The 12,543-nt window shown below is 45.4% G+C and overlaps 1 protein-coding gene across 1 annotated transcript in view; it reads right to left on the bottom strand.

The window, feature by feature from the left end:
- Positions 1-405: 405 nt before the first annotated feature.
- Positions 406-12,543, bottom strand: part of WASHC5 (WASH complex subunit 5) — a 47,971-nt gene continuing 35,833 nt past the window's right edge. The window contains exons 23-29 of the mRNA XM_083516553.1: positions 12,125-12,204; positions 8,259-8,362; positions 6,623-6,752; positions 5,695-5,791; positions 4,005-4,158; positions 1,963-2,050; positions 406-924 (exon numbers count right to left, since the gene is read on the bottom strand). Coding sequence (XP_083372679.1) covers positions 868-924; positions 1,963-2,050; positions 4,005-4,158; positions 5,695-5,791; positions 6,623-6,752; positions 8,259-8,362; positions 12,125-12,204 — 710 coding nt within the window. The 3' untranslated portion in view covers positions 406-867. The remainder of the gene's footprint in view (positions 925-1,962; positions 2,051-4,004; positions 4,159-5,694; positions 5,792-6,622; positions 6,753-8,258; positions 8,363-12,124; positions 12,205-12,543) is intronic.

The following is a 12,543-nucleotide window of genomic DNA, read 5'->3' as shown; positions in this document are numbered from 1 at the left end:
CTTTCTTCTGCCTCCTCCCCCTCGCTCTCTGTTTCCTCCCTTGCCCTTGCCTCTGCTCCTGAACCCCTGACACATACATCCATTGTTTCGTTCAGAATATTTTTTTTCTTGTTTTCCTCCTCTAAAAACTAGGTTCGTCTTATGGAGCAAAAAATACGGTAAACTGAAATGCATCTAACCTTGGTTTAGCAGGGGTCTCAGCTGTCAAAAGGTTCTAGTGCCGGCCACAAGAACCCTGTGGTTCTCAAAAGGTGTGCTGCGTCACACTGGTGTGGCAGGAAGGTTCAAGGATGATCAAAGCAGTTGTGTGCCTCACAATTGGTTTTCTGCATGTGTTTAATCTGCCCAAAGGATAACCCCAAGTTAAGGAAACCATTTTGGATTATTCAAATATTCCAGAGCTCCTTATTTCAATATCATTCTTTTAATCGCTATACAAAAAAGTCATTCTATGTCCACAAATTGCTAAGAACATAAACTGAATGATTTTTGTACATAAAGGAATAGTGTACAACATTGCAGGTTAAAAGTACAAAATACACATATGCAACCATCAGCTGAGCAGGACGTCATGATTTTTAAATGGGGTTGCTTAAAAGGTTTAGTGTAGCTTGCTGTCCACCAGCTGCTTCAGACTACAACTCCCATCAGCCACTGGGAGCCGGCAGTCCAGAACAGCAGGAGGGCACCAGACTGGGGAAAGTTGGTTTAGTATCAGTTTATTATGTTAGATAAACGTAGGCATAAGTATGCTTCTGCAAAAGCCGCTTCTGAAGCGATGCGCTATTTTCCTCCTCTTCCTCCCATCTGCTCTTGCGTTCTTGTTTAGTGAATCCCTGAGCAGGCCTGTTGGTTTTCCTCTGGCATTCACATAACTGTTCGAAACTCATCAAAAATGAAACTAGGCACATGAGCTTCAACTACCTGGAGGAAGAGAAGAACCCAAGACTGGTTTTAAAAACTCTGCAGGAAACAACTTCCGCAAAACAAATAGGACAAGGGCTAGGGATGCATTAGAAAATTAGAATAATTTCAAAGACAGCAAGGCAAGGCATATTATGTGTTCCAAATCATTCTTCAAGAATGCAGGTAACGACACCATTTGGATGCAAGAAGATTCATTTTTAATGTATTTTTTATCTTTGTTGGAAGCTGCCCAGAGTAGGTGGGGAAGCCCAGCCAGATGGGCGGGGTATAAATAATAAATTGTTGTTGTTGTTATTATACACACGGATGTCCAATTTGCTTTTCCTTTTACTGAATGTGAAAGAAGACCTTCCTGATGCCTTTGTATCTTCTTAACTGGCCTGTGGCCTTTAGGTGTTCCGTGAACTTCGATTCAGCTGCCCTTCCAGTCAGTTGTTGCACAGGAATGGAGGGGGAGGATGCCATCTCGCCCTTTACCTCAGGCGGCAAAATGTCTTGGGGTCACCCAGTTCATACGTTCTACCTGGCTGATAAGGGACTACCCCGTCGTCAAGAGGTTACTTCTCAACTGGTTAAGGCCTACTCAATTCTCAATGGACAATTCCACACAGAATTCAAGTTACTGGATGTGTGCTGTTGGGGCTCTGAACTCCCATCTGCCCTAGTCACCATGACCAATGGTCAGGGATGATGGAGGTCCAAAGATTCTCAATCCCTGATCTCCTGCCCTTCTACCCGATTTTTCCCACCTGCAGCTGGAGATGCCATCCAGCTTCTGGGAATGTCTACATACAAAACAGATCAGATCAGAAGGATCTTTATTTGCATCAACCACTAGCCATAGCAATGAAGTACAATGTACTCATGCAAAACACATTCCCTGTGACCCATGTCTTGAAAGTCCAACTTACACCAAGGTCTGATCCAAAGCACAAACGCAACCCAAAAGTCTGGATGCGCAGCAAAGAATTATTCCAGGGCTTTCTGTGTGCTTTCAATCTCTAAGCTGAAAAGCAAAACCTTTTATTTACTCACCCTTCGCGGCAACTTTGTATAACGAACATAATCTTCCAAGAAGAGCAGGGCACCTACAACATCGGCCGGCATTTCTGGGACCTTCTGGCTGTGGACAAGACACAAAACCAAAACCTTGATGGATCGTTCAGGAGCAACAGAGAGTATCATTAGGTGGTCACACTGTTGTGGACAAGGCATAGTTATCCTCATTTTATTTGTATGCTGCCTTTCCATAGTTCAAATCACGCTTGAGGCAGCTCCCAACATCGAGAGATTTACACAACCCCGAACAGAACAAAAGTAGTCGTGAAAAATAAAACGGAACACACCAAAAGGTACACAAACCCCATAAATCGTTAAGATGGATCTAAAAATAAACAATTAATTAAAAAAAATTAATAGCAATAACAGCAATAACCTCCACCCCCCAAAAAAATTTCCTCAAAGAGTACCCCAGTCCATGAGTCTGTTCAGCAGCCTCAGCTTTTGTAGCTGGAGTCAATCCCACCCAGGCCAGGTGGGAAAAGTCCTGTTGTTTTACAAAACCTAAAACAAACTGAAGCATAGGCTTGCTGTGTAGCCCAAATGCCTATCTGGTCCAACATGCTGTTTCCCTATGGTGGTCAACAGGAAGCCCACAAGCGTAAGAACAGCTCTTCTGAATCAGGTCAGTGGCCCACCTAGTCCGGCATGCTCCGTGTTCCATGTGACAGCCCTTGAGATATTTGAAGATGGCTATCATATCTCATATCATACTTTGGCTACCTCATGAGAAGGGAAGAGTCCCTGGAAAAGACCCTGATGTTGGGAAAGATGGAGGGCACAAGGAGAAGGGGACGACAGAGGACAAGCTGGTTGGACGGTGTTCTCGAAGCTACCAGCATGAGTTTGACCAAACTGCGGGAGGCCGTGGAAGACAGGAGTGCCTGGCGTGCTCTGGTCCATGGGGTATCTGGTGTGCGTGCAGAAGCCAGGCCCTGTGACCAGTACTGGGGCCTTCCTAAGTTTGTTCTGTAGAGGCAAGGCGCGGCCTCACAGGTGAGGCTGATTGGTAACTCACAGCACCTGGTGGCAAGAGCTGGGAAGGGATATAAGGTCAGCATTTCCCTTCAGCTCTTTGAGAGCCAGTGTGGTGTAGTGGTTAAGAGCGGTAGTCACGTAATCTGGGGAACCGGGTTCGTGTCTCCGCTCCTCTACATGCAGCTGCTGGGTGACCTTGGGCCAGTCACACTTCTTTGAAGTCTCTCAGCCCCACTCACCTCACAGAGTGTTTGTTGTGGGGGAGGAAGGAAAAGGAGAATGTTAGCCACTTTGAGACTCCTTAAAGGGAGTGAAAGGCGGGATATCAAATCCAAACTCTTCTTCTTCTTCTTGCCACAGCATCACGTTCCCTACCTTGCTGCGTTCGGTTCCTTGACTCCTTGCTCCTCGAACCCTTGACTCGTGACTCCTTGCTTCCTGATCTTCAGACCCTTGACTTCCTGACTCCTTGCTCCCTGAGCCTTGGACCCTTAGCTTCTTGACTCCAGGCTCCCTGACCCTCAGACTCCTGGCTTCCTGACTCCTGGACCCCCATTCCTGCTCCCACCCTGCCATCTTGCCCCCGGTCCTGACATCCCCTGCCAGGACTTCGATCGCCCATGAAGCGGACTGTGACATGGGGTCACGAAGAGTCGGATATGACTAAACAACAACAACATCTCCTCAGAGTCTCCTCTTTTCCAGGCTAAATATACCCAGTTCCTTCAACTGTTCCTCATCAGGCTTGGTTTCCAGACCCTAGATCATCTTGGTTTCCCTCCTCTGCGCTGTTCTGCTTAAACACTTTAAAGCCTATCCTCCTCAGCCTTTATCCTACACAACAGTCAGGGCTAATGAAATAAGGCAACTTATGAAAATGCTTCAGGACAGCCATCGTGGTTGGTGCCTTCCAGCTGCCTTTGTCTACAATTCCCATCTACCCCAGCCAAGCATGGCTAAGGGTCAGGGATGATGGGAGCTGTAGTCCAAATGCTGGGAGAGAACCACATTGGTTGGCCCTAGCTAAGCAGCAGGAGTACCTTGTGCACTGCTCCATCATTGACCGAACGAACTGGCCAATCAGGGCCAGAAACTGCTCGGTGTACCGCGAGTGAAACTGCTTCAGCAGAGTGAGCAAGCCCAGCACCAGCGGCGGCCAGTCAATGGGATCTGCCGGCTTCCTGCACACCATCCCTGAAGGAAAACAGAGAAAGAGGAGACATTTCTTAGGGAAGGTGCACCCAAAAAAACCCAGCCACCTTGTGGAGGCCGCTCTGAATTCTTCTCTATGTGGGGGCTCACCCCTTGTGGGTCAGGGGGAAGCAGGTATTCATTTCCTAGCTGTCAAAACCAACATGGGGGAAATCCCACTATCAGCTGGGCCAAAACAAATGGCTTGTTACTTGAAGACGGCCGTCGTGTGAAGCGATATAAAGATGGCACCTACGTGGAACCATTTGCATCCTCTGGTCATCCTGAAAAGGAAAACTATCCGGCAGGGCAGATAGCGGTAAGCTACTGGCAGGTGCCAGTGGGACGCGGGTGGCGCTGTGGGTTAAACCACAGAGCCTAGAGCTTGCCGATCAGAAGGTCGGCAGTTTGAATCACCGCGACGGGGTGCCCTGCCCTGTGGAACACCCTCCTACTAGATGTCAATGAAATAAACAACTACCTGACTTTTATAAGACATCTGAAGGCAACCCTGTACAGTGGTACCTCTGGATACGAACAGGGTCAGTTCGGGAGCCCCGTTCGCATCCTGAAGTGAACACAACCCGCGTCTGTGCATGCACGGGTTGCGATTCACCGCTTCTGCGCATGACGTCATTTTGACCGTCTGCGCATGTGCGAGCAGCGAAACCCAGAAGTAACGCGTTCAGTTACTCTCGGGTCACCGCAGAGCGCAACCCAAAAACGCTCAAGCTGAAGCAACTTCAACCCGAGGTATGACGGTATAGGGATGTTTTCAATATGCAATGTTCCATTGCATTTTTATTAAGTACTTAATTCGTTCTGGAGGTCCGTTCTTAACCTGAAACTGTTCTTAACCTGAAGCACCACTTTAGCTAATGGAGCCTCCTGCTACTGCCGTGCCGCTGGAGCACAATTTCTGTTCTCATCCTGAAGCAAAGTTCTTAATCTGAAGCACTATTTCTGGGTTAGCGGAGTCTGTAACCTGAAGCGTATGTAACTTGAGGTACCACTGTATTCTGTTGGGAGCAACCCAGAGTGGCTTGAGGAACCCAATCAGATGTGTGGGATACAAGAAGCAAATCATTATTATTATCTTTGAGTGGGTCGGTGGGTGGGTGAAAGATTTCTTCCTGTAAGCCTCTGTCAAAAAGTGTAAGCAAAACAGATCTAGATGCTGCAATGGCCTGACTCAATAAGAGACAGCTTCCTGGCTCCCCCCCCTTCCTTTTTAAAATAAGGGTGCCCTCAAGTAAATCAGTAAGTGTATCTTCTGAAAATGTGGATCAATTAAAGCTGCGAAGCAATTATTCGGAGGCCCTCGCAACCTTTCCAATGGTTCCCTAAGAAGAAAATTACGCAGCTCAAAGCAAGCAGGTTCATTTACAGGTGGACATAATGAACAAGAAAGGGAATTCCGTTATACTTGCAAGCTTGCCGAAGTTAAAATGAAAGCTCTTTGTGAGTTGTCCACGCTTACAGTCTTAGCTCATGAAAAAACAAGGGGGTGAGCAGAGGAAAAATAGAGTTATACTATACCTAGGTTTTTATTGTACTGAAGTTTCGGCAACTGGGAAATCAGAAAGAGAAAGTTCACGATGGGAAAATACGGCAATCGTTTTGTAGTTATGTAGATCTAGAAAGGAAATAAAAAAAAAGATGGGAGGAAGAGGAAAACATTAATATTATCTATTTTATTAGGATTTTTGTATTACTGACCCTACGGTTTAAAGAAGCCACGACTCTTTGAAGTGGTATCATAGTGCTCTAACTGTATCGTGCGTATCCGGCCATAAACTCACAAAGTTCAAAAATATTATTATTTTTTTTAATGCACTACAACTAACAGTTAACAACACTCACATTCACATGTTAAGTTCCATTTCATGTTAAGTCCCATACTCACGTTAGAATATTAACAACTAGCAAAACTGACGGGAAGAGTTAGAGGAGTATTGAACCAGAAAATATTTGGAGAATGGAGAATATTTAAGGATTATATGAGATCATATTGTACCAACCACACCATATTAGCAGAACTTGAGTGATACTTGTAAACACAACAAATACTGTTTGTGGAGTAGACAGGGACAATATTAAAGAATATAAAACTGTGTGGGGAAAAGCAACAACAGTATATACAGTACAATGATTGGAAGACTCGTTTGTGGTCTTTTTTATTTAAGTGTTTATTTAAGTATTAATTAGGAAGATTAAGTATTTTTTAATGCACATAAATCTGTTTTATCTTCTTTCTTTTTGATGTATTTTCTTTTTTCTTAATTGTATTTTAATTTTCTTTTTGTAGTATGAGATTGAAAATTCTTTCTATATGTGTGTAATTTAAATTAATAAAGATTATTTTTTTAAAAAAAGTTCCATTTAGACTACACAAACCTTGAGACCCACACTCTGAATGCTGGAAGTGAGAGGGAATGATTCTCTCATGAAAGGAAAACCACATCACCTTATTCAGCGGGGTGTGAATTCCGGCTGCCTCCAGGTAGGCTGTGATCTCATACAGAAGAGTGTTGTCTTCTTTAGGGTAAGGCAATGAGGGATCCTGGTAATGGGCCTCTATGTCAGCCAGGATTGCTCTAGAAGGGCAACAGGAAGGAAAGAGCCGCTCTCAATAACCATCACTCACAAAGGCAAGCTGTGGAGGCGAGATCGCAGCACCCACAAGCGTAGTACCCATTGTCTCAAAAACTCAGGTATCTAGTCCTCACTGCTTGAAAATGTGCAAACGAAGCCTCCTAAAGTCTCAGCTTGGGTGGGGGGTGGCAAGGCAGGAGGGAAACAAGAGTCAGCCAAGGAGGAGAGGGTTTCACCGACAACACAAATGCTATTTTGAACACCCACCCACCCAAGAACAGGCAGAGAAGCGGTTATGCCAAATACGTGAAACATCGAATTGCTTTCCATAAACAGGTGAGGTCTGTTCTGGGCACCACAGTTCAAGAAGGACACTGACAAACTGGATTGTGTCCAGAGGAGGGCAACCAAAATGGTCAAAGGCCTGGAAACGATGCCTTATGAGGAACGGCTAAGGGAGCTGGGCATGTTTAGCCTGGAGAAGAGGAGGTTAAGGGGTGATATGATAGCCATGTTCAAATATATAAAAGGATGTCACATAGAGGAGGGAGAAAGGTTGTTTTCTGCTGCTCCAGAGAAGCGGACACGGAGCAATGGATCCAAACTACAAGAAAGAAGATTCCACCTAAACATTAGGAAGAACTTCCTGACAGTAAGAGCTGTTCGACAGTGGAATTTGCTGCCAAGGAGTGTGGTGGAGTCTCCTTCTTTGGAGGTCTTTAAGCAGAGGCTTGACAACCATATGTCAGGAGTGCTCTGATGGTGTTTCCTGCTTGGCAGGGGGTTGGACTCGATGGCCCTTGTGGTCTCTTCCAACTCTATGATTCTATGATTCTTTTTGGATCATTTAAGGTTATATTTTTAACCAAAAAAAGAGAGACTTTTTTCTGGTATGCAATTAAAAATGGGAACCTCTGAATCAGAATGTTCTCTTTCAATAGGGACGCCTTTCCCACAATCCGCAGCCTTACGGTTTAGAGTATTTTTTTGTTCTTCAATGGATTTTAACCAAATTTTATATGGGGAAAGAGTGAGCAGCCCAAGATATTTTGCTGCCTCAAATTAACCTTTCCCCCACCCCACCCAGCTAGGACCAGCACTTTAAAAACTCTAGTTTTTAATATTAGCCTTATTTCATCCTCCCCTCACTGTAAGCTGTCTTGAGATGCCGTTGGATCTTCAAAACAAGTAAGAGTCTTTTCAATGATACTGAATATAGACCTTGCAACAGGTTCTGGCTACAAAAAAATTGGGTGGGGATTGCATCTCACCCAGAATATCTTGGGCTGACAGCCTTTCCCCGATTCACAGGACGTGGGATGCAAAGAAATCTCCAATGGGTTTTGGGTCTATGAAACTGTGACCTGGTCCGCCCCCCCCCCCCAGCCCTTGTTCCATCCCAAAATGCAGCGCATTCTGCATGCAACCATTTTTGCCTGTAAAATGGCACAGGCCATTATCATCCTGGCGACACCAGCCAGTGATCCTCAAGGAGCTTTGATTCTTACTCATTAAGGTTCTCCAATGCAGCTGCTAAATGCTTGGAGTCGAATCTGCAGGAATAGTTAAGTTCGTTGGCGATCTGCCGTCTCAGAATCTGCATCTGGCCAACCTGGGGAAGGAAGGAAGGAAAGAAAGAAAGAAAGAAAGAAAGAAAGAAAGAAAGAAAGAAAGAACTTAAGGAGCTCATCACAAGGAAGGAGTGAAAAACAAACTTCATTGCAGCAAACATCTTGTCTTTCCAAAGTAGGGTTTACCAAGCACCAGTTAAAAGGGGTGAGGTTATAAGGGGTCAGCAAACTTTTTCAGCAGGGGGCCGGTCCACTGTCCCTCAGACTTTGTGGGGGGCCGGACTATATTTTGAAAAAAACAACAATGGACGAATTCCTATGCCACACGAATAAAGCAGTTTTCATGTAAATTCAAGTGTATGAGTGCAAATATCCAGAGTGTGGGGTCAGGTGGGATTACTATGAGGAATTATAAAATATGCATCAAGCCATTGTGTTCACGATGAATGCATTGTGTTGACTGGGTTTGATTCCTTGACAATCATTTCTGATCAAATCCCACAACCCTCTGCATCTCTGGCCATTTCCTCTACTGTCCATTTCTCTTGCTTGACAAGTCACGTACACAGCCCAGTTGCCAGTTTGCTTCGCCAGGCATGCATCCTGGTACATCAAAGATAGTGGGCAAGCTTCTTTGATGTAGCTTTTCTGATATGTTAATCTTAGGATGTTAATCTTAGGGCCAGGAAACAGATCTCAGCTGAAGGTGATAATGATCGCTGCCTTCCTGGCCATCCTCCTTATCATGTATATTGCCTGTTCTGGCAATCACCTCTGGGGTTGCCAGACACACTCCTTTGTAGTTCTGTTCTTTGTTTACCCCAGAAATATGTGTGCTTAATTAGTTCTGGTAGTTTAACTTTGTCCCCACGTGGGGTTTGTTGAAATGCTCAGAAGAAATTTGATTGGTTCTTACAAACACTCGGTAAATAGTTCTTTTGTGAATAAAACGACCTGGGCCAGGGGGTGGAGAGACAGATTATTATATGCACTCTTCCCAGAGTCTTGCTGGTTCAAGCCTCTGGGTGTATTCTTATTAATCAGAGTTCAATCCTTCCTTTACTCTGAGAACGCCTCATACAAGAACAACATCAAACTACAGTAACTTGTCCAGCAGTACCATTCTTATTAAGTTTCTTACACAGTACACAGTACAGAAGCAATACATTTATTTATGCACCGTCAATTCAAATACCCTCTCCACAGATTCTTCTGTCATGGGTGGAATAAAAATATCTTGTGTCTCAATTGTAAAGATTTGAAGCCAAGCCTTTGAAGTGCCATTAATTACCCTTCTATGGTGAGTAAGGCATTCCGACAGCCACATTCCAAATATTACCTGGCCAGATTCCAGTGGGGATTTCTACAGACTGTTTCCAGTATTGGGCTATTGCTAATCAGGCTGCTGATAACAGAAAAAATGCTGAGTCTCTACATTTAAGGTTATTGTTTAGATTTGAGTCTAATGATAACAAGAGCTGAATTGGGTGGAAGAGACAGCTGCATAATTTTGGAAGTAATGTGGAACACCTTTTCCCAAAAGGAGCTTAGCTACGTGCAACTACACCATGCATGAAGATAATAATAATAATATAATAATAATTTATTATTTATACCCCGCTCATCTGGCTGGGTTTCCCCAGCCACTTTGGGCTGCTCCCAACCGAATATTAAAAACACAGTACAGCATTAAACATTAAAAGCTTCCCTAAACAGGGCTGCCTTCAGATGTCATTTAAAAGGAAGATAGCTGCTTATTGCCACAGGGCGGGTGCCACTACCGAGAAGGCCCTCTGCCTGGTTCCCTGTAACCTCACTTCTCACAGTGAGGGAACTGCCAGAAGGCCCTTGGAAGAAGAAGAAGAGTTTGGATTTGATATCCCGCCTTTCACTCCCCTTCAGGAGTCTCAAAGCGGCTAACATTCTCCTTTCCCTTCCTCCCCCACAACAAACACTCTGTGAGGTGAGTGGGGCTGAGAGACTTCAAAGAAGTGTGACTGGCCCAAGGTCACCCAGCAGCTGCATGTGGAGGAGCGGAGACGCGAACCCGGTTACCCAGATTACGTGACTACCGCTCTTAACCACTACACCACACTGGCTCTTGGAGCCAGTGGACCTCTCTTGGAGCTGGACCTCAGTGTCTGGATTGAATGATGGTGAGGCGTTCTCAAAGTAAAGGAAGGATTGAACTCTGATTAATAAGAATACACAAAATACACAGAGGATTGAACCAGCAAGACTCTGGGAAGGGTGCGTATAATAATCTGTGTCTGTCCCCTCGGCCCAGGTCATTTTATTCACAAAAGAACTTTTACAGAGTGTTCGTAAGAACCAATCAGATTTCTCCTGAGCATATCAACAAGCCCCACATGGGGACAAAGTTAGACTACCAAAACTAATTACGCACGCATATTTCTGGGGTAAACAAAACAGAACTACAAAGGAGTGCATCCAGCAACCCCGGAGATCATAAACAAGCAATATATATAAGAAGGAGGGCAAGGAGATAGGCATCTTTATCACCTTCCTGTGAAACTATTTCCAGGCCCTAAGATTGACATCCTGAGATTAACACATCGGAAAGGCTACTTCAAAGAAGCCACCCACTATCTTTCATAGCCCAGGATGCATGATGCAGCAACTGGCACCTGGCTGTGTACGTGACTTGTCAAGCAAGAGAAATGGACAGTAGAAGAAATGGCCAGAGATGCAGAGGGTTGTGGGATTTGAAGAAGCAGAGGTGTGGATTGATCAAACATCATATCAAAATAGTTTAAACCCAGTCAACGCAATGCTTTCATTGCTGACACAGATGGCCAGTGTGGTGTAGTGGTTAAGAGCGGTGGACTCGTAATCTGGGGAACCGGGTTCGCATCTCCGCGCCTCCACCTGCAGCTGCTGGGTGACCTTGGGCCAGTCACACTTCTTGAAGTCGCTCAGCCTCACTCACCTCACAGAGTGTTTGTTGTGGGGGAGGAAGGGAAAGGAGAATGTTAGCCGCTTTGAGACTCCTTAAAGGGAGTGAAAGGCGGGATATCAAATCCAAACTCTTCTTCTTCTTACTCTATATTTGTTATACCGTATTGTTATACCATAACACACACGTAGTTTTTAGAGGAGGAAAATCCGTAGGCATGCCACCCGTAGGTATTCCCTCCATAACATGCACAGACATTTTCCCTTACTTTCTAGGAGGAAAAAAGTGAGTGTTATGGTGCAAAAAATACGGTAATTCCTCATAGCAATCCCACCTGATCACTACATGATGGGGGTGGAGACGCTCCTTCAGGTATCCAGGGCTGAGGCCGTTTAGGGCTTTCAAGGTCAGCACCAACACTTTGAATTGTGCTCGGAAAGGTACTGGGAGCCAATGCAGGTCTCTCAGGACCGGTGTTATATGAGCGTCTCTCTCCGCAGCCTTTCCAGCAAGCCCCATTTTGGTCTTCTGCAGCAGTATCGCAGCCAGACAAGAGCAGGGCTGCTGAATGAAGTCAAAGGCTCATCTACCATAGCATCCTGCTTGCACAGAGGCCAGCCAGGTGCCCGTGGAAAGCCTGCAGACAGAGCACAACAACCGAGGGCCCTGTAGCTAGACACGTTCACGGCTGCTTAGGTTTTTGCAACAAACAAACAAACCCATGCAATTAGAAATAATCCTATAGATTAGCAGAAGGCGGGGGTGGGGAAGACTTTGAAGAGCTTGGGCGACGGCTGGCAAAAGGCTGGGAGAATAAGTAGAGGAGTCAGACAGGGAGAACATCGTAACCTTACACCACGTGTAATGAACATTATTACAAAAGTACCTTCATAATCGCATCGAGGTATGCAGGCCATATCCTCTGCGTTTTGGTGACTGCTGTGGAATACACCTTGACACAATTGGCTGCAATAAAGAAAACAGGGAGGGGGAAAAACACAAAGCCCTATCATTGGAATCCTCCGTGTTTTTATTAGGCTGCGTACAGTTTTCATCGGGACGCGGGTGGCGCTGTGGGTTAAACCACAGAGCCTAGGACTTGCCGATCAGAAGGTCGGTGGTTCGAATCCCCGCAACGGGATGAGCTCCCGTTGCTCAGTCCCTGCTTCTGCCAACCTAGCAGTTCGAAAGCACAAAAGTGCAAGTAGATAAATAGGTACCACTCCGGCGGGAAGGTAAACTGCATTTCCATGCACTGCTCTGGTTCGCCAGAAGCGGCTTAGTCATGCTGGCCACATGACCCAG

This window comes from Podarcis liolepis (assembly GCF_965112155.1).
Source record: "Podarcis liolepis genome assembly, chromosome: 8".
NCBI classification, from domain to species: Eukaryota; Metazoa; Chordata; class Lepidosauria; order Squamata; family Lacertidae; genus Podarcis; species Podarcis liolepis.
The sequence above is the reverse complement of the archived record's forward strand: the minus strand, read 5'-3'. Positions and strand labels throughout refer to the sequence as shown.